Source organism: Geotrypetes seraphini, chromosome 17 (assembly GCF_902459505.1).
Source record: "Geotrypetes seraphini chromosome 17, aGeoSer1.1, whole genome shotgun sequence".
Lineage (NCBI taxonomy): Eukaryota > Metazoa > Chordata > Amphibia > Gymnophiona > Dermophiidae > Geotrypetes > Geotrypetes seraphini.
In genome coordinates, this window is record NC_047100.1 from 48,039,325 (window position 1) to 48,065,455 (window position 26,131).

The 26,131-nt window shown below is 45.1% G+C and overlaps 1 protein-coding gene across 1 annotated transcript in view; it reads left to right on the forward strand.

Annotated features, from left to right (window-relative positions):
• GMPPB (GDP-mannose pyrophosphorylase B) overlaps positions 1-26,131 on the forward strand; it is a 106,841-nt gene that overhangs the window by 60,135 nt on the left and 20,575 nt on the right. Inside the window, exons 6-7 of the mRNA XM_033926525.1 lie at positions 3,889-4,047; positions 10,874-10,952. Coding sequence (XP_033782416.1) covers positions 3,889-4,047; positions 10,874-10,952 — 238 coding nt within the window. The remainder of the gene's footprint in view (positions 1-3,888; positions 4,048-10,873; positions 10,953-26,131) is intronic.

Consider the following 26,131-nt stretch of genomic DNA (forward strand, 5'->3'; position numbering starts at 1 on the left):
TGCATAGATAACCAGTGTAATTTCTACGGGCACTCCTAGGAACCCCTGTGATTAATCTTGCAGCAGAGTTGATAAGCATTTGCAAAGCCCTCAACTTCCCTTTCTCAGCTCCTAAGTATAGTGAATTACAATAATCCACCCTACTCAGGATCAACGTCTGAACCACAGTACGGAAATCGTGTGCTGGTAATATTGGCTTCACTCTAAAGCATTTGGAGTTGCATGTATCCCACCCTGATTATTTTTAATATTTGGTTTTCCATTGTCAAACAGCTATCTAAGCACACTCCCAGGACAGTCATCTCCTTTTTTACTGTCAATTTTTCCCCCATAACAACCACATTTTCCAACTCAAAATTCTCTCTGGCCTTTCACCACCTTTACCTCCGTTTTGTTAACATTTAATTTCAAATCATGTCACTCATCCAACTTCTAATCATTTCCATATACTTTACAAGCAAAGATCTATATTAGGGATGTCTTTTATCGGGAAAAACAACAGAATATCATTGGCATATATTCTGTATTGCACCCCTATCTCTTTAAATTTCTTCCTCAATGAGGCCATATAGATGTTAAACAGCATTGCTGATAAAGCAAAACAAAATGGTATGTCTTTCCTTTGTTGGTGTATAATAAATGGTAGTAAATTCTCTGTTTCCAGAGTTGTCTGACCATGGGAGAGGGATGAGATGGTGCACAGGGATGGAGGGGAAGGGGAGACGGAAGAGATGGTGCACAGCAATGTATGCGGCCGGGAAGAGATAAGAAGAAATGCTTCTTATGGATAGATGGGAATAGGGGAGAAGAAAGAGGGAGGAGATGGTACACATGGATAGATGGGAAGGGAAGACATGGAAAAGTAGATAGATTTTGAGAAGAAAGAAAAATGGAAGAAAGTTGAATGTTAAAAGTTAATGCTAAAGATGGATGTATGACAGAAAGTAAAGGAGAGAAAAACAGTAAATGGATAAGGTGGCCCTGGATACACAGTTAAGAGCACAGATAGAAGGAAGTGCAGTCAGAGACTGGGAAAAGAAGATTTGAAAATCAAAATCACCAAACAACAAAGGTAGGGGGGAATGATTTTATTTTCAATTTAATGATTTGAGTTGTCAGTTTTGAGAAATTACATCGGCTGTCTATATTTTGCACTGTTCAGGAACATAAGAACATAAGAAGTTGCCTCCGCTGAGGCAGACCAGAGGTCCATCCTGCTCAGCAGTCCGCTCCCGCGGCGGCCCATCAAGCCCATTGCCTGAGCAGTGGTATATATCTATCTATACCCTTCAATCCCTTTTTCTTCTAGGAATCTATCCAAACCTTCTTTGAAACCATTTAATGTGTTCCTGTCTACCACAGCCTCTGGAAGCGCGTTCCATGTATCCACCACCCTCTGAGTGAAGAAGAACTTCCTAGCGTTTGTTCTAAACCTGTCCCCTTTCAATTTTTCCGAGTGCCCCCTTGTACTTGTGTTGCCCCATAATTTGAAAAATCTGTCCCTGTCAACTTTTTCTATGCCCTTCATGATCTTGAAGGTCTCTATCATGTCTCCTCTAAGTCTCCGCTTTTCCAGGGAGAAAAGTCTTAACTGCTTTAATCTGTCGGTATATGGGAGATTTTCCATTCCCTTTATCAGTTTAGTCGCTCTTCTCTGTACTCCCTCTAGTACCGCCATGTCCTTCTTGAGGTGCGGCGACCAGTACTGGACACAGTACTCCAGATGCGGCCGCACCATTGCACGATACAGCGGCATGATGACTTCCCTCGTCCTGGTCGTGATACCCTTCTTAATGATACCCAACATTCTGTTAGCTTTCCTTGAGGCTGTAGCGCACTGCGCCGATGCCTTCAGTGTTGCGTCTACCATCACTCCCAGGTCTCTCTCCAGGTTACTGACCTCTAGTGGTGTTCCCCCCATTTTGTAAGTGAACATCGGGTTCTTTTTCCCCACGTGCATGACCTTGCATTTCCCTACGTTGAAGCTCATTTGCCATTTTTCGGCCCACTTTTCCAGCTGCGTTAGATCCTTTTGGAGATCTTCGCAGTCTTCCCTCGTTTGAGCCCTGCTGTATAGTTTGGTGTCATCTGCAAATTTTATGACCTCACACTTGGTTCCCGCTTCTAGGTCGTTTATGTAGATATTGAACAGGAGTGGTCCCAGCACCGACCCCTGTGGAACTCCGCTCGTGACCCCTTTCCAGTCTGAGTAGTGGCCCTTTACGCCAACCCTCTGTTTCCTGTTTGCCAGCCAGTTTTTGATCCATCGGTGGACCTCCCCTTGCACCCCGTGGTTCCATATCTTTTTGAGCAGTCTCTCGTGTGGTACCTTGTCGAAGGCTTTTTGGAAGTCGAGGTAAATGATATCTATAGATTCCCCTTTATCCACCTGGCTGTTCACCCCCTCAAAGAAGTACAATAAGTTTGTGAGGCAAGACCTACCCTTGCAGAAGCCATGCTGACTCGGTTTTAGCTGCACATTGTTTTCGATATATTCACAGATGCTGTCCTTAATCAGTGCCTCCATCATCTTTCCCGGGACTGAGGTCAGGCTCACCGGCCTGTAGTTTCCTGGGTCGCCCCTTGAGCCCTTCTTGAAGATGGGCGTGACATTTGCTATTTTCCAGTCCTCCGGGATCTCTCCGGTTTTTAGGGATAGGTTGCATATTTGTCGGAGTGGCTCCGCTATTTCGTTTTTTAGTTCCTTGAGCACCCTTGGGTGAATGCCGTCCAGACCTGGCGATTTGTCGCTTTTTAGTCTGTCTATCTGCTTGAGTACATCCTCTTGGCTTACCTTTAAATTGACCAGCTTATCATTTTGGTCTCCTATTACGATTTCCTCGGGTTCCGGAATGTTGGTTGTATTCTCCCTCGTGAAGACTGACGTGAAGAACTCATTTAAGGAAGAAATGTATTTGTTTCTATTTCTCGGGTTGTACTGCAAGCAGAGTCTTGAAACATAGGGTTTTGTTTGTATATATTAGCACTTTTAGTTTTTGGTCCCGTATTTGCATAGGGGTTCTGGTAGGAATGGATGTTGGTGGCGGGGTCTGGGGCGGAGATTGGGAAGGGTCTGACCCACGACTTAGCCTGTGTTTAAGATTTTGGCCCCTTAATATGATGGAGTTTGCCAATCATAAAGGAATTCTTTGGATGTTGGCTTCTTCATTCACATTTTGCTAAGTATAATTTTACTGCTAATCATTTCTACAGCGCCACTAGTCATATGCAGCACTGTACACATTAATTTCAGGTCCTTGATCCTGGGCTCACCATGTAAGTTCTTGCAATTGCAGATATACGAGGGTTCTTCAAAACGTTTCTGCGGGAAATGGTTGGGGCAGGAGAAGTGGTAAGAGGGCAAGAGAAAAAATGTATCGCAAAACAGGGTGATTATGTGGAAATGTGATGTAATTTGCTTTTGAGATATTTAATAAATAGTGCTTATAAAAATGAAAGTATGGAAACTTTTTAAAGATCCCTCATACTATAACAAATGTCACACACCCTTCGCTATAATGGCTACATATAAGAACTTTTAAAATTCAGATACAGCATTAGCCTGAGCTCACTCTATTCTGCCATTTTTGAAAGCTAATGCGATGAAAACAGAACCTGTTTGATGTCCTTTTATTTCTTTTTCTTTAAGTGGATGCCTTCCTCTAGGATGAATAAAATCCAGCTTGTAGTCCTGTGTTGCCTTGGAGCTCATCTTGCTTTCTACTTGAGGGTTTCCTTTCTTCCATCATTTCCTGGGTTTCATGGCTATACATCCAAATGGACATGATTGGATTGCTGTTGTAGGTAGCATTTGTGGGCACGATGAGTAAGATGTGAGGTCTCACCGTGTTAGAGATTGTCTGTGATGGCATCCTCCTTTTCTTGCAGGTGACAAAGGTGGAGGAGCCCTCCAAATATGGGGTGGTGGTATATGAGGCTGAGACGGGGCGCATACAGAAGTTTGTGGAGAAACCCCAAGTGTTTGTCTCCAATAAGATCAATGCGGGGATGTATATTTTCAATCCCACGATCCTGGACAGGATTCAGGTAGGTACAGAGGATAAACTGACCTTTCATTTGTATATGCAATGTGCTTCGTTCTCCACTGTGATTTATTGAGGAACAAGTGACTTTCTGGTTGTTGGGGGATTTTTTAATTTTAGTTTTTAATTAAACAATTTTTTTAACAGCAGAATCAATAACATATGCAACTGCAAATACATAGATACTTCCCTCCCCCTCCTTTACCCACCCTCCCATGCCCCTTCACAAGACATATACAATGTCAATGAAATCCACAAGACCAGGCATATAAAGCATTCATTAGTATAACCCAAAGAAACCTGAGGACCCTCCCCCCCCCAAATACAATACATGTATCCTGAGTGATAAATGGAGAATAGAATATAAGCCAACTTGGACTTTTAAGCAGAGGCCTGAGACTGATACCAATCGCAAAGGAGTGCCAGCCTTTCTCAAAGCTAGATAGCTGGTTTATATTGAAGAGCAGATAATTTACTAAGACAGTAAGCATGCCACAGTTTATTTGTATCCAAGTTCACAGATGGTAAGTCTTTAGAAGTCCACAATCGTGCAGTCTCTCTCCGTGCAACAGCCAAGCAGACTTTTTAAACCTTGAAGTGTGAATTGTATAAGTCCCCTGGCTACCATTGTAAAAGAAACAACTTCCGATCCACTTGGTGTCTCAAGATAGCTGAAAAAGTGTGAGCACATTGTGTCCAGAAAGCCCGAATGGAAAAACAATTCCACTAAACATGAAAATAAATCCCTCTCTGCCCACATCCTCTCCGACAGAAAAGAGCAATAGACGAACAGGGTGCAGATGCCATCAATATAGAACCAATGCAGATGCCAACCAATATAGAATCAGGGTAGCAGAAATAGAAATAGAAATTCTAAAAGTGTTCTCATGCTATTCGCAAAAGTAAGGCCCAAATCTTGTTCCCATTTAACCATATAAGACTGCTCACTCCTAGGTGGACCCTGTAACATGGAGTATAAATGAGAAATGAGTTTATGTCGCGGGGGGGGGGTGTTCTTCCAGAACCACAGCCTTAAGTGGTGTAAGGGGAGCTACCAATAAATCTTTAAATCGTAAGCAGGTAAGTAAATGATGCATCTGTAAATAAATATAAAAATCTGAGCGCCCCTTTCGCTCCTTGATCATCCAAGGAGTGAAAGGAGTGCTCAGGGAGAATAAGTCCATAGCGGAAAGACTGAATGAATTCTTTGCTTCGGTCTTTACGGAAGAAGATGTAAGAGATCTACCTAAACTGGAAATGGTTTTCAAGGGTGATGATGCAGAGGAACAGAAAGAAATCTCAGTGAATCTGGAAGATGTTCTGAGCCAAATTGACAAGTTAAAAAGTGATAAATTGCCAGAACCGGATGGTATATATCCCAGGGTATTAAAACAACTCAAAAATGAAATTGCTGACCTGCTGTTAGTGATCTGTAACCTGTCGCTAAAATTGTCTGTAGTATCTGAAGATTGGAGGGCTCCAGGGCAAATCCAGGAAATTACAGACTGGTAGGTGCCGGGCAAACTTGTAGAAACAATTACAAAAAATAAAATCGTGGAACATGTAGACAAGCATGATTTAATGAGACAAAGTCAGCATGGGTTCAGCCGAGGGAGATCTTGCCTCACAAATTTGCTTGACTTCTTTGAAGATGTGAATAAACGTGGATGAAGGTGAGCTGGTTGATGAGAGGTTCCTGAGAAAATTAAAGTGTCGTGGGATAGGTGGCAAAGTTCAGTTGTGAATTAGGAATTGGTTATCAGATAGAAAACGGAGGGTAAGGTTAAATGGTCATTTTTCTCAATGGAGGAGAGTAAACAGTGGAGTGCCGCAGGGGTCTGTACTGGGACCGGTGCTATTTAACTTATTTATAAATGATCTGGAAATTGGAACGACGAGTAGGTGATTAAATTTGCAGATGACACTAAACTGTTCAAAGTTGTTAAAACGCATGCAGATTGTGAAAAATTGCAGGCAGACCTTAGGAAAATGGAAGACTCAGTGCCCAACAAATGGCAGATGAAATTTAATGTGGACAAATGCATTAGGAAGAATAACCTGAATCACAGTTAACGGATGCTAGGGTCCACCAAGAAAAGGATCTGGGTGTCACCGTAGACAATACGATGAAATCTTCCGCTTATGTGTGGTGGCGGCCAAGAAAGCAAATAGGATACTAGGAATTACTAAAAAAGGGATTGTTAACAAGACTAAGAATGTTATAATGCCCCTGTATCGCTCCATGGTGCGACCTCATCTGGAGTATTGCATTCAATTCTGGTCTCCTTATCTCAAGAAAGATATAGTGGCGCTGGAAAAGGTTCAAAGAAGAGTGACCAAGATGGTAAAGGGGATGGAAAGCCTCTCGTATGAGGAAAGACTAAAATGGTTAGGGCTTTTCAGCTTGGAAAAAAGACGGCTGAGGGGGGAGATATGATTAAAGTCTATAAAAGCCTGAGTGGAGCAGAACGTGCTCAAGTGGATCAATTTTTCACTCTGTCAAAGATTACAAAAACTAGGGGACACTCTATGAAGTTACAGGGAAATACTTTTAAAACCAATTAGAAGATATTTTTTTCACTTTGAGAATAGTTAAGTTCTGGAACGCGTTGCCAGAGGATGTGGTAAGAGCGGATAGTGTAGCTGGTTTTAAGAAAGTTTTGGACAAGTTCCTGGAGGAAAAGTCCATTGTCTGTTATTGAGAAAGACATGGGGGAAGTCACTGCTTGCCCTATATCGGTAGCATGGAATATTGCTACACCTTAGGTTTTGCCCAGGTATTAGTGACCTGGATTAGCCACAGTGAGATCGGGCTACTGGGCTTGATGGACCATTGGTCTGACCTAGTAAGGCTATTCTTATGTTCAGTATCCCTCTTCTTAAAGATTACCTAACACATGGATTCTTAGACTCACCCACCCATTCAAGAGTGTAACCCTACAATCAGGAGCAAATATATACAAAGAAGGGCATTTTCAAAAGGAAATCTAAGTCTGAGGTTGGACGTTTTGGGCAAGACATCAACAAACCCAGCAGAAAAAAGTCCATTTTCAAAACTGCCAGATGTCTTATCTTTTATTTTTGAAAATGACCTATCTATAAGTTTTGGCCCTTAGGATGTCTATTTTTTTTTGGCCATTTTCAAAAATAAAAACGTCCACATGAAAAACACACAAAAGCAAGCTGATGGGGATTCCCCCTGCCAGGATCAGCTGAGCCGCGGTTCCTCTTGACATCCCCGGAGAAAGAGGAAAGAGCTTGATTCAGTCTGGTTCCTGAGGGAGAGTGAGTATCTTTCCCTCCTGAGAATGGATTTTGATTCATTTTTATAAGGCTGAGACCTGTTCTAAAAATAGAATCCGAGGTCTGTTCTAAAAATAGATCCTAGGTCTTTCGTGGTGATGATTTAATTACAGTGGCTTGAAAGGATGTCCTAATACAGAGTATTGTTACTTGTCCTTGCTGAATGTGGTGTGGATCTATGTCTGAGTGGTTTAAAATCGAGTGATGAGCTTCTATTCTTGCTGATTGGAGTAGCCCAGAGATGACTTTGGTGTGAAAGGGCTCTTGCTTGATCTTGCAGTCCAGAGATGATTTTTGTGTGGAAGGCTTCTGTTTGATCTACATCCTGTTAAAGTTCTGTTTAGCTCTGGTCCATGGGCTAGATTCACAAAGCAAACCGATCAGTTTACTATCAAATTTCCAACCAGCCTGATTCATTTACCTCTCCTGCGATCTGCTTCGAATCTGTGCATGCAAATGAGCTGAAATGCATGCAAAGTAGGCTGGGACGCGATTCACAACACCAAATTTCCGATCCGACTGGACTGGCCGATCACCTGAAGAAACAACTGCTGGGGACCAGTCGAAAACATCTTTCTGACTGGAAGCCCTGCTTTCTGCCCTGCAATCTCTCCTGCCTGCTCGCCCTGAATGCTGCCCTGCTCTGCCTCGATCTTCCCTGAATCTCTCCTGCCGCATCGCCATTCTCCTGCCCTTCCCTGAAGCTCCCCTGCCGCATCGCCATTCTCCTGCCCTTCCCTGAAGCTCCCCTGCCGCATCGCCATTCTCCTGCCCTTCCCTGAAGCTCCCCTGCCGCATCGCCATTCTCCTGCCCTTCCCTGAATCTCTCCTGCCGCATTGCCATTCTCCTGCCCTTCCCTGAAGCTCTCCTGCCGAATCGCCATTCTCTTGCCCTTCCCTGAAGCCCTCCTGCCGCATCGCCATTCTCTTGCCCTTCCCTGAAGCTCTCCTGCCGCATCGCCATTCTCCTGCCCTTCCCTGAAGCTCTCCTGCCGCATCGCCATTCTCTTGCCCTTTCCTGAAGCTCTCCTGCCGCATCGCCATTCTCTTGCCCTTCCCTGAAGCTCTCCTGCCGCATCGCCATTCTCCTGCCCTTCCCTGAAGCTCCCCTGCTGCATCGCCATTCTCCTGCCCTTCCCTGAAACTCTCCTGCCGCATCGCCATTCTCCTGCCCTTCCCTGAAACTCTCCTGCCGCATCGCCATTCTCCTGCCCTTCCCTGAAGCTCCCCTGCAGCATCGCCATTCTCCTGCCCTTCCCTGAAGCTCTCCTGCCGCATCGCCATTCTCCTGCACTTCCCTGAAACTCTCCTGCCGCATCGCCATTCTCCTGCACTTCCCTGAAACTCTCCTGCCGCATCGCCATTCTCCTGCACTTCCCTGAAACTCTCCTGCCGCATCGCCATTCTCCTGCACTTCCCTGAAACTCTCCTGCCGCATCGCCATTCTCCTGCACTTCCTTGAAGCTCTCCTGGCCTTCCCCGCCCAGAGAGCCCGTGGTTTTAACCCATGGGTTTAAAGTGGGTTAAAACCACGGGCTAGCAGGGCTAAAAACTAACAAAAAAAAGTTTTTAAGTTTAAAAAAAAAGGTTGTGTCTCAGACGGGCATGCGCAGATCATCTACAGATGGTCTGTGCATGTGCGGAGATCGCTATAGAGCGATCCATGCAGGCAGATGGGGGCGTTCCTCCTATCGCCCCCATCTGCATATTTTTCGTTCCTGAATTCATCGGACCTGCCTGGATTGGACTCAGATTGGGCCCGATCAGGCAGGTTAGTAAATCCCAGCCAATGTCCTTTGTGTGCTTAACACTTTCTGAAGGCAGTGGGCTCAATCCTTGCTTTTGTAATATTGAATGGGGCATTTAACACATTTCTAACAGATGGCTGTGCTCAGAAATTCACTTTTAAATCAATCTTAACTCCAAGCAGAATTATAAAATCATTTTTACTTTAAGTCCCTCAGAATCAGGCAATAACTCCAAATTCATAACTTCAGTAACATTAACTATATCAGGCTACATATTTTAAGATTATATCAAAATTATAAAATTATTTCATGCTACATGTGCACGGCCAGGCGGTTGGCATGCAGCATGATGTGGCGAGTGGCGTTGCGGACCTCCATCTGCATGTTCAGGGACTTGAGGTGCGGGGGCAACTGGAGCTGCATCTGCCGGTCTGCAGGCTCTCCTCCACCATCATGGACTGGCTCGCTTTGGGCTTAATGTTCAGTGCTATGGCAGAAGGGTGCAGGGCTGGGGTGAAGAATCTTCTCCGGATCCTCCTGTAACTTTGATCGCTGCCCGAGCTCTCCGGCTGCTTGTCTGTGTAGGAAGATCGCTCCCGGTAAGGTCTGGGGAGGTCGGGGAAGGAGCGATTCACTAGGGGGATCGCAGGCCTAAAAAAACGCAAATGACCGAAATTTGCAAATACTGAAATTGCGAATATGGAGGGAAGAGTGTATTCAGGAGGGAAAGCAAATGGAGACGAAAGGAATATTCTGGATTTTATCTGGTTTGATAGAAATACTTGCTGACTGGAGAAGTTGCTGTCCTGCAAATAATATTGTAGTAGCTCCCTTCCCTGTCGTTTTTTCCTTAATTGTTCTCTTTTCTCAAAATATTGTAGTTCCTACCCCTTTTTCCATCTGTTCCTGTCCGTCTTTGTCTGAGTATGTCACGTAGATTTTAATTGTCAAATACAAACCCTATTTTTGTTGAAAACTGTATTTTTTTTAAATTTGGGTTTAATGCGTTTACAATATTATAAAGATATTGTAAAGTTTTTAAAATAAACTTGAAACTAAGAAGGGTAGATGTGAATTACTTATTTATTCCTTCCAAAAATATTAGGACTAGGATGCATGCAATGAAACTACTAAATTTTTCTTCACAAACTCTGGAATTCGTTGCCAAAGAATATGTGAAAGTAGTTAGCTCAGCAGGGTTTAAAACAGGTTTGGCTAATTTCCTAAAAGGGAATATCTGCTACTAATTTCTAGGATAAGCAGCATAAAATCTGTTTTACTGTTTTGGGATCTTGCCAGATACTTTTTCCCTGGATTAGCCACTGTTGGAAACAGGATACTGGGCTTGATGGACCTTTGGTCTGTCCCAGTATAGCAACTTTTATGCTCACTCCTTGAGCGAGTGAGCCCGATTCTCGTCCCCCCAAAATGGAACTCTGAGGAGCAAAGAGGCTGCAGACATGGCTGTTCTGCTAATAATAAAGGCTAAGGGTGTCTGTCACTGCAGCTCAGCATATGCTCTTTTGCACATGCTCAGAGAGGTTCTTTAAAACCTCTCTGCTAGAAGAGAAGTCCGTCAGTTGACATCACCTGGAGTATGCAGTGCTGTCTGTGGAGAAAGAGCTGCTTTCAGAAGTTGATACTGGGAGCTAATGGTAACATGGTTCTTCCTGGCCTTCAGTGAATGTACAGTACTTCTTAATCTCTATGGACGTGAGCAGAAGAGATTTAATCCTATTTAGCACTGCTAATGACAGTAGCATTTGTGTTCTTTTACAGTTAAAGCCAACCTCCATTGAGAAAGAGATCTTTCCTGTGATGGCTCAAGAGGCACACCTCTATGCCATGGAATTACAGGGTGAGGAATTGACCAGTGTTAAGGTCTTTATTTTATTTATTCCATTTCCATTTTATTCAGGTACTCAAGCATTTTTCCCTCACAATCTATCTAATGTACCTGGGGCAATGGAGGGATTAAGTGACTTGCCCAGGGTCACAAGGAGCAGCATGGGTTTGAACCCACAACCTCAAGGTGCTGAGGCTGTAGCTTTAACCACTGTGCCACACTCTCCCCTAGATGCAGTCTGGTTTTTATAATAAATAAATTTGTCTAAATTTCCAACTTCCACTCAATGTCTAGCCCCAATTCACCCCCTCTCCCTTTTTTAACCTTGCTTCCCTCCATCTATTCCCATCCCACCCCAAACCAATGCTCTATTGTCCCCATACACCTGCACTCTTCACAAACCTGTAACTGTCCCAGTATCATGTAATCATTCTGTTCGCTTCAATACTGAAAAGGTATGACGGGATATAAACAAAGCTATTATTATAATATTTTTTTCTTCTATGAAACCGCGCTAGCGGTTTTTAGCGCAGAGAGCCACACTGGATGGCCCACGCTTCTCTCGATGCTCATGGAACTCAATGAGCGTCGGGAGTAGTGCAGACCAGTCAACGTGGTCGGTTAGTTTTTCTCTATATCTTTTCCACATTCTATAATGGAAATAACTATTTTCTGTCACCTCATGGACTTCTGTCACCTGTGTACTCCTGCTTTTCCCTGAAACCCAATTCAATGTTGTAAACTTGGATCATGTAATTATATTCGGTACTAAACTGGATGAGTTGCTCCAAAGATTTCTGGAAAAGGACTTTTCACTTTCTTCAGTTTGTCGTTGTTTCATGCTCATTGCCTAAATTCCTCTTTCTTATTGATAATACTAAACCAGTCCAAAAGAGTGGGTTATGACCTTCCACCATTAGATAAGAGCCAAAGAAAGCAACTTAAAGAGCAAGGATCTAATATAATAAAACGCTAAGCGCGCATGCGCACTCTTACCTGCGTGCTTCCATTTTTCGTGAGCTGTAGGGCCCTGCAGGCAAGAGTGCGCATGCACGCTTCTACTCCCTCCCTCCCTCACTGTAACTTCTCCGCCGTCGTTTGCTGCCTCCCCCCCCCCCCCCCGTGCACCCTTTCCCGGCACACACGAAACCCCATTGACCCTCCCACCCCAAGACGCACAAACCTCCGGCTCCAGCAGCGGTCGCATCACACTAAAGACGCTGCTTCACAGCCTTCCCATGCTCTGGTTTCCTCTGCCGGCGTGGCAGAAGAAATCAGATCATGGGAAGGCCGCAAAGCAGCGTCTTTAATGTGATGCGGCCGCTGCTGGAGCCAGAGGTTTAACGGTTGTCTCGCGGTGGGAGGGGATGGGCACAACCCAATCAAGGACAACAGCAGAGCAGCCAGTGAACAGGACCAAGAACAGATATACCAATGTCCTGCCCTGTGAGTACATACCATGTCTCTTCCTCCTCTTCACAGCCCCTCCATTCGCACCTTTCTCAATCACCTCTCCTTTCTCCTTTCAGATGATCATTACAGGGTGAGGCTTCAATATATAGGAAGTGACCCCAGCACTGACTATATTAATGCAAATTACGTACTGGTAAGACTGGATCCGTCCCAGCACTAGCCCATCTGGCACTCTGTCTCACGATGGTAGGGTCAATGGGGTCGGCTGCATGGCGGAGATAGTGGCGGGGGAGGGGGGGAGATGGTTCTACTGCACAGGGGGATGGCTAGCAGGCAGGTTGGCTTCGGAGGGTGCGGAAGGGACAAACTATGGAAGGCAGTGAGGGGCAGCAGGGAAGAGGTGCTGCTGGATCGGGGGAGCAGGGAAGAGGGACCAGGGGAGTAGGTAAGAGGTGCTGCTGGATAGGGGGAGCAGGGAAGAGGTGCTGCTGGCGGGAGGGGAGAGTTCTATTGCACAGGGGGATGACAGGCAGGCAAGCTGGCTTCGGAGGGTGGGGGTGGGACAAACTATGGAAGACAGTGAGGGGCAGCAGGGAAGAGGTGTTGCTGGACCGGGGGAGCAGGGAAGAGGTGCTGCTGGATAGGGGGAGCAGGGAAGAGGTGCTGCTGGTGGGGGGGGGAGAGAGTTCTACTGAACAGGGGGATGGCAGGCAGGCAAGCTGGCTTCGTAGGGTGGGGGTGGGACAAACTATGGAAGAGAACATGTGAGGGAAGGAGGCTTTACTAGCACCCGTTAATGTAATGGGCTGAAACACTAGTATATTAATATACCCTCATCTATTATGCATTTGCATTCAGAGAACAAAACTAAGACTCTTTATTAGTCCTGAGTCGATGCATCATGCTCCAGCTCTAGCAGTATTCAAATCTAAGCTAAAAGCCCACTTTTTTGAAGCTGCTTTCAACACTGATACCTATACCCATTGTATCATTCCTTCTGTCAGAAATTCCCCAACCCTGAGATGTCCTGTCTGTCTCTCCAAATTAGACTGTAAGCTCTTCTGAGCAGGGACCATCTATAGAATGTTAAATGTACATTGCCTTTCAGCGCTATAGAAATGATAAATAGCAGTAATGTAATGTAATTTATTTCTTATATACTGCTACATCCGTTAGGTTCTAAGCGGTTTGAAGAAAATATACATTAAGATTATAAATGAGAAGTAAGAAGGTACTTAAAAAATTCCCTTACTGTCCCGAAGGCTCACAATCTAACTAAAGTACCTGGAAATTAATAAAGAAGAGAAAATAAAGATGGTTGAAAAAAGAAAAATTCTATGTGAACTTATAGGATGGAAATTAAACTGACAGTGAAGAACTGTATGAAAAATACATATGGAATGCAGTTAGAGAGGGTAGGTTACAATCTATTTATGGTATTTGTTTAATTGGAAGGTGTTAAGGTGGGTAATTTGGGGGAAGGTTATCTGAAGGTCGGTGAATCTTCTGGAGGTAAAAGAGGAGGGGTTAAGATATTTTAAGTCCTGTAAGCCCCTCCCCAAGCCTTACCTGGTGGTCCAGTAGTAGTCCTAGTAACCTTGTCTCAAAAAGGGATATAGTAGAACTTTTAAAACGTTCAGAGGAAGATGACAGAATGATAAAGGTGATAAGAGTACTTCACTTATGAAGATAGGCTGTATAGGTTATGGCTCTTGAGCTTAGAGACAAGATGATTTGAGAGGGGGATACAGTAGAAGTGTATAAAATCATGAAAGGAGCGTCCTTCTTTTTAAAATTTCCATGCAAGTGCCTTATTTCGTATGTCCAGTTGGAAGATTTTATTAAGGATGAACCTTTGCTGAAAGTTTAAGTTTTCATCTTTATTTGTTTAGGAGGTTTTTGTGTAACATAGTAAGCAAGCCGCAAATCATGGCAGGAGGCGGTAGCGGCTAGCGTGTGGCGATTTAGCATGCGCTATTCCCAGCCTTTGTAAAAGGAGCCCTTAGTGTATTTTATATGCTGAGATGCTGTTGATATTCATGAATATTTGTTATTTAATTGTAACAAATGATAAATAAAATTTTTTTTAAAAAAAATCATGAATAGGGAACACTAGTTTAACCTGTCAAACAACAAAAAACCCAGGGGGCCTCCATGAAATTAAGATCCAGCAGATTGGATGCAATTCGTAGGAAGTTCTTTTTCATGCTGTGCGTAATTAAAGTGTCAAGGGCTCCTTTTACAAAGCCACGGTAGCAAGTACCAGCGTGGCAAATCCCATAGGAACTGAATGGGATGCGTTGCGTTTGCCGTGTGAGACTCACTACTCCAGCTTTGTAAAAGGGGCCCAGAGTGAGAATCAAAAGAAAATTGGACACTTTTTGGAGGAAAAGCCCATAAAAAATTTTCGCAAAAATATTCCCAGTCAACACATAAAAATATTCCCAGTCAACACATAAAGGTTTTTCAAAATATATCAAACATTGAAACCAAAAAGATTTCATAAAAATTATAAAGGGAAAAACTGTGTTTAGAATACCTAATTGACCATAGGTTAACCAGCCTGCTACAATTTATTGCATATGGAAAAATCTTTTATTGGCTATGTACAACCATTTTTTTGGTCATTAGCAACATCACCTTATAAGAAACAAATTTCCTCCCCCTATAATTTTCATGCAAAATTTTAGCACAAAGTACAGAAAACCTATAGTTTAATTTAGAATACCTATGTAGTTTAATTGACATATTAGCTGCTAATTAGCACTAATGACCGGTGCTAATCAGTCCTAATTTGTAGTTAATGTGTTGCATAACTGCACTTAGCTAATATTCTGTAACCTTAGCATGCAAATTTATGGTGCATAACTGCAAGGGTGTTTGGACATGGGTCAGGGACGTGCCCAGCACTTGTATGCGCAAAGGTTCTAGAATGTTTACACTGACGTTAGATGTGGCCTTTAGGTGCTAATGCAGTTACAATGTGAATGCCAGAAGGGTTTAGAATTACATTTTGCTTTTCACTCATAAGGCTCTTTATACGAGCACTCCAAATTACGTATTTGGCTCCTTTAGTCATTCCATATACTCCGTTCTATGTGTAACGATCTACAAATGATTATAGGTTAGTCCTAGGGGTGGAAGGTGGGAAGAGACAAAAAAAACCTCAACTTTTTCTTTTTAGCTCATGCTTTTTTTCTTGCGTTCTGAGCCCTCACTTTTAGGTTAGAGCAGCCCTTACAAACATATCTGTTCAGCTTAGGTTTGGGAAGCAGATTAGGAAACTAGCGTCCTCTTGTTCTGTGGAAGCAGTAGGATACAATTGAAAGCTATTTATTCTGTGATATGAATACTTGGGGGATGTGTAAATTCTTTTTGGTTCATTGATGGAATTCTTTTCTCTTAATTTCTGATTTTATTGTAAATTGTCTAGACTTGCTCTGCAAATAAGGCAATATAGCAAACTAGAATAAATAATAAAACAGTGAAATGCAGACTTATATTCTTGTATATAACCTCTGGAAGCTTCACCATAGGGTTGTGTATCTCTTTCAGCCTTGACTGCAGGGAACTGACAATCAAACTCCAGCCCCCTCCATCTGTGGTCATATCCCTGTACACACCCCTGGATTTCCAGTCTAGTTTCCTGCAGCCCAGCTCAAGGGTCTTGTCTCTTCTGCTCATGAATAATTTTCAATTTATTTTTGGCACGGGTTTTGCCCTAATGTTGTGGATTCATCCAGTGGGGATATCCTTCAGCAGGAGATCGCAGACTTTTGCTCTAATATTGTCTGCTTCTGGGGGGTTACCTGTTAGTAAACTTACCATATTTTTCGCTTCAGAAGATGCACTTTTTTTCCACCCAAAATTGGGTGGAAATTTCTGTGCATCTTATGAAGCAAAGGTAACTTTTATAAAACACCCCCACTCACCCAGGTGTACCTTTTCAAAGTGTCCCACTTGGGGGTACATGCACTGCCTGCCGCCACTGCTCCCTGCTGGCTGCCACTGCGCTGCAACTCCAGGAAGGGAAAGTAAGGGCCAGTGTGCCGTGCTAGACACTGCCTTCCTCCCTCCCTGCCACGCTAAAGCCTGCCTACCCTCCGCTGATTCCACCTCCTCTGGCTCGGGTCCGCCGCAACTCAAAGAAGGGAAGGGAAGGGCCAGCGTGCAGCGATTGCACGTCGCCGGCCCACAAGCCTTCTCCCGACGTCAGAACTGACGTCAGTTCTGATGTCGGGAGAAGGCTTGTGGGCCGGTGACGTGCAATCGCTGCATGCTGGCCCTTTCCTTACCTTCTTTGAGTTGTGGCGGTGGACCCGGCCAGAGGAGGAGGAATCGGTGGAGGGTAGGCAGGCTTCATCAGCGCGGCAGGGAGGAAGGCAGTGTCCGGCGTGGCAGGAAGGACAAAGGCTTGGAAGGCAGTGAAGGGGAGGAGGCACGAACTCAGGACATGGGAGGGAGAACGAAGGACAAAGGCTGGAAGGCAGTGAGGAGCCATGAATTCGGGACATGGGAGGAAGGTAGGTTGAAGAACAAAGGCTGGAAGGCAGTGAGGAGGCACGAACTTGGGACATGGAAGGGAGGGAGAACGAAGGACAAAGGCTGGAAGGCAGTGAGGAGGCACGAACTTGGGACATGGGAGGGAGGAATTAGAAAGGAACAATTGTTGGGCCTGAGTAAAGAAAGAAAGGAAGGAGACTCATGAAATCACCAGACAACAAAGGTAGGAAAAATTATTTTATTTTCAATTTAGTGATCAAAATGTGTCAGTTTTGATACTTTATATCTGCTGTGTGTATTGTGTGTGTATGAAAAATGAAAGGAACAGCCTGGCAGGGAAGGGGAGACAGGATGCAGAGCCTGGCAGGGAGTGAGGGGGGATGGGTGCAGAGCCTGGTATATATTAGTACACAATTTGGTTCAGAATGTTTTTTTGTTATTTTTTTCTGGTTTTCCTACTCTAAATCTAGGGTGTGTTTTATGGTCCGGTGCATCTTATGGAGCAAAAAATACAGTACCTGTTAGCAAACCTGCAGTAAGCCCTCTGGACAGCCTGCAGATCAAATCGGGTCTCCAGGATTGGGAGCCATCTCACCCCGGGTTCGTCCAGACAGGCGTAGACAGGCGCAGGATTTTTGGTTCCATGGAGGTGCGCCAGGATCGGAACTGGACCGTGTATCTTCTCTAATTTTCTTGAGAGGTCTTGGTAGTCACTATCTGGGGTGAGGCAGTCAGAAGATCTGAAATCTAGTTTTCTCAGCTCCTGAGGTACTGATCTCCTTGTTTGCTCTGTGTTTAGCTGGCTTGCCATTGATTTCTATTGCAGCACATGTCTCTGTGGTGTCTGTGTGCCCACGAGATAGGCCCTTTTAGGGGCTATGAAATCTGGCTTTTTGGTGGTTTTCCTGCATGCCTTGATCTCTCCCCCCCCCCCCCCCCAACCTGTAAAATCAAAAAATCTCTGTTTTTTTTTTTTTGTTTGTTTGTTTGTTTTTTCAGGTTCCCTGTGATTTTCTCCTGGCCATTTTTAGGCAAAATTGGCACCTGTGGCGGCCATTTTCTTTAAAACTTTTAAAAAGTATATTTGACCTTAAGAGCTTCGGTTTTGCTCCAAATTTCACAGATAGCCTCCTCAGGACAGGATGGCATGGATTCATGCCATTTTTGTGGCGGATGGCTGCCGGAATCACAGCCGTGTGTCACGTGCACTGCAGCTCATGAGGGGGGGTGAAGCGTGCGCGAATTCCACGCTCCCTTCCTCTGGAGAGGCCCTACTTTCCTCCAATTCCATCGGAGATGCAGTTGCTGCGTCCGGGATGCCTAAAATGGGTATGGAGGGAGCTTCTGCAAAACGCAAGTGCAGTTCTGGAGTAAAAGATCTATGCCTGTTTCTTCCACTCAGAATCCAGTGTAGCAGATGGGGTCTGCCCCTCCTCTGGATTCCAGCATGACTCTGTTTTGTTTCTGTGGCATCACAAAGCAGACAGGCGATTTCCGCCATTGCTTCTGCTTCGGGTTTCTGTGCCTTTGCTGTTACATATTTATTCGGCAGAGTCTGCAAATGTGGCTAGCCTAGCGGATCTTAGTGATCCCCAGGCAAGTGGGTCCCGAGGTCTTTGGGATGACCCAACAGTACGCCGGCTATTTAAGACCAGCTGCCTGCCTGACATTATCTCTGAGTCCCTCAGAACCCTGAATCGGGATTCAGACCATACGGAACAGGCAGAATGTTCCGTTATGAGTGATCAGCGTCCATTCTCCGCTTCCTTTCCAGACAATCCGAATTTGGTTAGGATACTCTTAGAGGTTTGGGAGTCTCCGGCGGGTCCCCTTAAATGTGCTAGGGCCATGGTGTGATTGTATCCCATGGACCTGGATTTCACCAAACGACTGGTCCCGCTGAAGGTGGATTTGGCTGTGGCACAGGTCACTAAGTGCACTTCCTTACCCTCTGATGAGGGGTCATCCTGAAAGATGTTCAGGACAGGCAGGTTGATTTTGTCCTCAAGCGCCTTTTCGATTCCGCTGCGGCAGGAGTGAGAGCTACAGCAGCCACTTCCTTTGTGGCCCGGGCATGTCACACCAAGCTCCGCCAGGATCCCAAGGAGGTTGTCCTTCAGGACCTTGAGTTCCTAGTTTCAGAGGTGAAATATTTGGTGGATGCCCTCTATGACATGATGAAGGTTTTTTGCTAAGCTTGGAGCTTATTCAGTCTCTGCCCGGAAAATGCTGTGGATTCGCCAGTGGTCGGGTGATTCTTCTACTAAGGTTATGCTGAGCCGGTTGCCTTTCAAGGGTTTGCTCTTGTTTGGCCAGGGTTTGGATGACCTCATGGCCAGTGTTAAGGACAGTAAGCCTAAGGTGCTACCTGGGTCAAAACTTCATCCAACAAGGGGTTTGGGATGGCTGAATTTTCGTCCCTACCAGTGCTCTTACCAGTACACCGGGTGCCCGGCAACAGGACAACGATTTGGAGCCCCTTCCAGATCTCGCTTTGCTAGGCAACAGTCTTCAAACAACCATCCTGCCCCTCCCAAGAGGAAGTTCTGACTCTGGCACCTCTCCCTCGGGTCGGGGAGGGGGGTGGGTTGGTTGATTGTCTGCCTACCTATCAGAGTGGCAGAGGGTGACTTCGGACCAGTAGGTCCTTAAAGTGCTCAGAGAGGGTTTCTGACTTTAGTTTTTCCGACCTCCGATGAATTTCTTCTTGACTTTGCCCATGGGAAATTTGGAAAGAGCCCGAAGAGTGCGAGTCACAGTTCGCAGATTGCTAGATCTGGCAGCAAAAGATAACTTGTTCCAAAAGATAACTTGGGCTTAGGGAGATACTCAGTATACTTCATCGTGCCAAATAAAGGCTCTGAAGATTGGAAACCTATTCTGGACCTAAAGGCAGTGAATGCCTTCCTATGAGTTCCGTGTTTCCTGATGGAAATAGTGTGTTCAGTTGTGGAAGCAGTGGCGCTTGGAGGAGTTCTTGGCTTCCTTGAACCTCAGAAGCGTACCTCCACATTCCGATCTTTCCAGAACACAGGCTTCTGAGATTCCACGTGCTTGGGCGGCACCCCTTTGGGCTGGCATCAGTGCCCAGATCCTTCACTAAAGTCATGATGGTAGTAGCTGTCCACCTGCGCTCACAGGGTGTGCTAGTCCATCCGTAACTGGACGACTGGCTGATCAGAGCCCCCTCTCTGGAAGAGGGCTGCAAGATGGTTCACCAGTTGGGCTCCAAGTCCAAGGACCATGTTTTGTGGTCTCTGGACGTGCGGCGTCTCCTTCTGAGATACCTGGAGACCACGAATGACTTCCGCCTTTCGGACCATCTGTTTGTTCTGGCAGGCCCTGCCCATCAAGGCTGCATTCAAGGCTACCATCTCTAGATGGATCTGTGCAGCCATTTCCGCTGCTTATGTGAAGGCTCATTCTACCAGAGGAATGGCTTCCTCTTGGGTTAAATCCACTGTGGTCTCTCCTGAAGAGATTTGCAGGGCAGTCACTTGAGCCTCTCTCCATACATTGACCAAGTTTTACCAACTTGATGTGGCTCAGCAAGATGCAGCTTTTGGGGCATCAGTCCTGGCAGCAGGCTCATCGGGCCCCCCCCCCCCTGAGATATTGGGACAACTTTGCTCTATGTTCCTAAGCTTCCAGAGGTTATTGTACAAGAACGAAAAATTAGGTTACTTATCTCTGCTAATCTTATTTCTTGTAAATATCCTCTGGAAGTTTCACACCTGCCCATCTATTCTGTCCGATTCGCAAGTCGCCTGCCAGTAACTGATAAGCTGGATTTCTGTCTTTGACCAGCCTTGCTGAGTATCCCATGCTTGTTCCTTATAAGTAAGATTTGAGGGGTTAGAGGGATCCCTGGGTGGTGGCCCCAGACCCCCCTCTCTTTTCTGTTTGTACTAGATATACCTGGCTATGGTACCGACTAGAAGTCCAGGGATGTGTACAGGGATATGACCACAGAGGGAGGAGCTGGAATTTGATTGTGAGTTTCCTGCAGTTAAGGCTGAAAGAGATACACAACCCTATGGTGAAGCTTCCAGAGGATATTTACAAGAAAGAAGATTAGCAGAGGTAAGTAACCTAATCTTTCATTAGTGTTCTGTACTGGCAATCATGCATCTAATTGCCAATACAGAATTCCTGCTTAGTGTCCAGTATTTTAGCTCCTATCTTTTGACAACCTTTTATGGAACTATTCCCAGAATTATCTTATTTCTGCCAAAGCTTATATCAAAAGGGTTTGTGTAAATGGTAAAGTCTGGAGTGGATATTGCCCATGGATAGGTTATAATAAGGGTTCTCTGGTTTCTCGGGCAGTTCGCGTAAGCGTCTTTAAACAGGTCCGTCCTCTCAGTGAAACTGGTTTCTTAGGAACTTTTGAGATGACTAAAAGGATTATCTAAGGCAGGGCTGCCCAAGTCCTGTCCTCGAGATCTACTGGCAGGCCAGGTTTTCAGGATATCCACAATGAATATGCATGAGAGAGATTTGCATACCAAGAAGGCAGTGCAGGCAAATCTCTCTCATGCATAGTCATTGTGGATATCCTGAAAACTTGGCCTGCCAGTAGATCTCGAGGACCGGTCTTGGGCAGTCCTGATCTAAGGTCTCTTCAAAACTTCCCTTCAAGAAAATACAGATAAAAATCACTCCAGTTTGTAAATCCACTTTCTGAGGTACACCAGAAATCATCTCATAAGAGAGAACAAAACAAACAAAAAAAGTAGAGTTCAATCCATGGCCACAAAATTGAGCCAGTCCAGATTTTCTCCCTTTAAAATCACCCAAAGTTCCAAGTTCTTGTATCATAAGTCCCATAAATCTCAAAATCAAGCAACAAAAAGAAAAGCACATAAGGATTAGGTTAAGCAGGGAGCTTCCGGCCGGCTCCCTACTACACAGTTCAAATGCTGCCAAATTCCTACTTTATACTATTAGTCCGAAGTAAGTAATGCTCATAGCAATTTTCCCCAAATTCTTTTAAACGTTAGATGGTTAGACAGGCACCTCCCTCCTGCAACCACCCACTTTGTCTGTACCTTTAGCGCAAGGAATGACATTGTTGGCTACAGTAGCAGTCCATGTCTTCTGGATCCTCAGAAGCCATAGACTCAGGGCTATCCCCTTCCCCAGCCCTGAAGAGGAGGGAGAACAGATGTAAGGCCCAGGCTCATCTGGCTTTCCCTGGTCATGTGGTACAGTAGAAGCTCAGTTAACCAGGTCTCAGTTTACTGGGACTCTCACAAAACCAGCAAAAAAAATCACCTGTGGGGAAAATAATGTCCCCGAAGCGGCAGTGTCCTGAGCCGCAAAGTCCTCCTCCCTCCCTTCCTTTCCTGAGCGCAGCCGGTCAGCAGGAAGCAGCCTCAAAACAGGCTCTCACGGCCAGCCCCAGCAGGGCCTTTCCTCCGATGCGTCACTATTGTAACAACATTAAGCTCAAAAATCAAATGTTGTTCCTGCTCTAATTGGAACTGCCATGCCATGCCACAATGGTTCTATAACTTTAAACGCAAAGAATTTCAAATCTGCAAAAGTATGAGAAAAATTGAGACACTGCTTTAACAAAAGGGCAACGACATTGGCTCTTCTGATATTGCCCTGCTCGTTACTATCCCCCTCCTTTACAAATCTGCGCTAGCATTTTTAGCGCCAGTCACAGCGGTAACGGCTCGAACGCTCTTAGGCATTCTTTGAGCATCGTAGCTGTTACTGCGGCAGCCGGCACTAAAAACACTAGTGTATGTGTATGTGGGAAAAACTTCAAGGAAAATTAATCTAATCTAATCTAATCTTTTATTTATGTGTCGCTCATACCTATAAAGGCTCAAGGCGACTTTAAAGAGAGGGGAGATAGTAGGGAGGAAGATAGGTAAGAGGGGGAGAGGAAGTGGGAGGGGAGGGGGAGTAGAAGAAGAGGAGAGGATACAGGCGATTAAGGCCCTTTTACTAAGGTGCGCTAACTGATTTGCGTGCTAAACGCTAGCGCGTGCATGTTAGTCTATGCTAATTGGTTAGCGCACCTTAGTAAAAGTGTCGAACACATGGATTTTCAGTTTTCTTTGGAAGATGATATGGCTAGCTTCAGTTTTGGTCATTTCTGTAAGGTCATTCCCAGTTTTTACTCCTAGAAAGGTAAGCATAGAATGGAAAACACCCTCCAGGGATTCAAGACAAAGTTGGACAAGTTCCTGCTGAACCAGAACATACACAGGTAGGGCTGGTCTCAGTTAGGGCACTGGTCTTTGACCAGAGGGTCGCCGTGTGAGCGGACTGCTGGGTACGATGGACCGCTGGTCTGACCCAGCAGCGGCAATTCTTATGTTCTTATGTTCATAGGGGAAACACCCTCCAGGGATTCAAGACAAAGTTGGACAAGTTCCCGCTGAACCAGAACGTACGCAGATAGGGCTAGTCTCAGTTAGGGTGCTGGTCTCATGTGTCCTCTTTTTTTGTCTTTACAAATATGGTAACCCTACACATGTCACTTTCTTGCAGTGCCTTTTAAGTCATTTATCTGTAAATAGTATACCATCATATTTATTATTTTTATTATTCATTTGAATATGTTTGTTTTGTTACTCAAACTATGTTTTAATCCACCTATTAAATTGTAATTATGCATTGTTTCACTATTTTTATTCATATTATCGCACGCCACTTTCCTACAGTGTCTGGGATAGACTGGAGTATCGGGCACTCAAACTGCACAAGGGAGGCCAAATTCCTGGAAGCCACAAGGGACTGTTTCTTGGAACAACTGGTCATGGAACCAACACGGGGAGATGCCACTCTTGACCTAATCTTCAACGGACTAGGGGGACCCGCAAAAGAGGTGGCAGTACTAGGCCCACTGGGGAACAGCGATCACAATACGATCCAGTGCAGGGTATAAATTGTATCATCAAAGGTGAAAAGGACCGCAACGACAACACTCAACTTCAAAAAAGGGGATTATGATGCCATGAGGAAAATGGTGGGAAAGAAACTCAACAACGTAAGGAAGATGGAGTCCGTAGAAAAAGCCTGGACCCTACTCAAGGGCGTGGTACACGAAGCACAGAACCTGTGCGTCCCCAAGTTCAGGAGAGGGTGCAAAAAAAACAGAACGAAAAACCCAGTGTGGATAACAAATGCAGTGAAGAAGGCGATAAGTGACAAGAAAGCATCGTTCAACAAATGGAAAAAGGATCAAAGGACAACCTAAAGGAGCATAAAAAACACCAGAAAGAGTTCCACCGAGTGGTTAGGAAAGCAAAAAGAGAATATGAAGAGAAATTAGCGGGGGAAGAAACAAACTTCAAATCGTTCTTCAGATACGTTAAGGGGAAGCAACCAGCAAGGGAGGAAGTGGGACCGTTGGACGATGGAGAGAGAAAGGGGGTGGTAAAAGAGGAAAAAGAGATGGCTGACAAGTTAAATGAGTTCTTCACGTCAGTTTTCACGAGGGAGGACACAACCAACATTCCGGAGCCAGAAGAGATCGTAAATGGAGATCAGGAAGATAAGCTGGCCCAACTAGAGGTAAGCCAAGAGGATGTCCTCAGGCAGATAGACAGGCTAAAGAGCGACAAATCACCAGGTCCAGACGGCTTTCACCCAAGAGTACTCAAGGAACTGAGGAACGAAATAGCAGAGCCACTTCGACAAATATGCAACCTATCCTTAAAAACAGGAGAGATCCCAGAGGACTGGAAAATAGCAAATGTCACACCCATCTTTAAGAAGGGTTTGAGGGGCGACCCGGGAAACTACAGGCCGGTGAGCTTGACCTCGGTCCCAGGAAAGATGATGGAAGTGCTGATCAAGGACAGCATCTGTGAACACATCGAAACCAATGGACAGCTTAAATCAAGTCAGCATGGCTTCTGCAAGGGTAGGTCATGCCTCACTAACTTATTACACTTCTTTGAAGGGGTGAACAGACAGGTGGATAAAGGGGAACCCATAGACATCATTTACCTTGACTTCCAAAAGGCCTTCGACAAGGTACCACATGAAAGACTGCTTAAGAAACTATGGAACCACGGGGTGCAAGGGGAGGTACACCGATGGATCAAAAACTGGCTGGCAGGCAGAAAACAGAGGGTTGGAGTGAAGGGTCACTATTCAGATTGAAAATGGGTCACGAGCGGGGTGCTGCAGGGGTTGGTGTTGGGACCGCTCCTTTTCAATATATTTATAAATGACCTGGAGGCGGGAACAAAATGCGAGGTCATTAAATTTGCAGACGACACCAAACTATACAGCAGGGTTGAAACAACGGAAGACTGCGAAAATCTTCAAAAAGATCTGACGACACTGGAAGAGTGGGCCAAAAAGTGGCAAATGAGCTTTAACATAGGGAAGTGTAAGGTCATGCATGTAGGAAAAAAGAACCCGATGTTCAGCTACAAAATGGGGGGATCACTGCTGGGGATAAGTAACCTTGAAAGAGACCTGGGAGTAATGGTGGACACAACACTGAAGGCATCGGCACAATGCGCCACAGCCTCAAGGAAAGCAAACAAAATGCTTGGAATCATTAAGAAGGGCATCACGGCCAGGACGAAGGAAGTCATCCTGCCACTTTATTGCGCAATGGTGCGCCCACATCTGGAGTACTGTGTCCAGTATTGGTCACCGCACCTCAAGAAAGACATGGCAGTACTCGAGGGAGTCCAGAGAAGAGCAACTAAACTGATAAAGGGTATGGAAAACCTCTCATATACTGACAGGCTAAAAAAGCTGGGGCTATTCTCCCTTGAGAAGCGGAGACTTAGAGGAGACATGATAGAAACCTTCAAGATCCTGAAGGGCATAGAAAAAGTGGACAGGGACAGATTTTTCAGATTATGGGGAAGCACAAGTACAAGAGGGCACTCGGAGAAATTGAAAGGGGACAGGTTTAGAACAAACGCTAGGAAGTACTTTTTCACCCAGAGGATGGTGGATATGTGGAACGCGCTTCCAGAAGCTGTGATAGGCCAGAACAAGTTACATGGCTTCAAGGAAGGTTTGGATAGGTTCCTAGAGAACAAGGGAATTGAGGGGTACAGATAAGGATTAAGGATAGGGATAGGAGTAGAGATAGGTTATAAAAATGGTCAAGGACCACTGCTCAGGCAATGGGCCTGATAGGCCGCCGTGGGAGCAGGCTGCTGGGCGCGATGGACCTCTGGTCTGACTCAGCGGAGGCAGCTTCTTATGTTCTTATGTCTTTTAGGTAAACTGTTTGCTAACACTATTATGTTCATTGATGTGTTTTGTCAGTTTTATGTCTC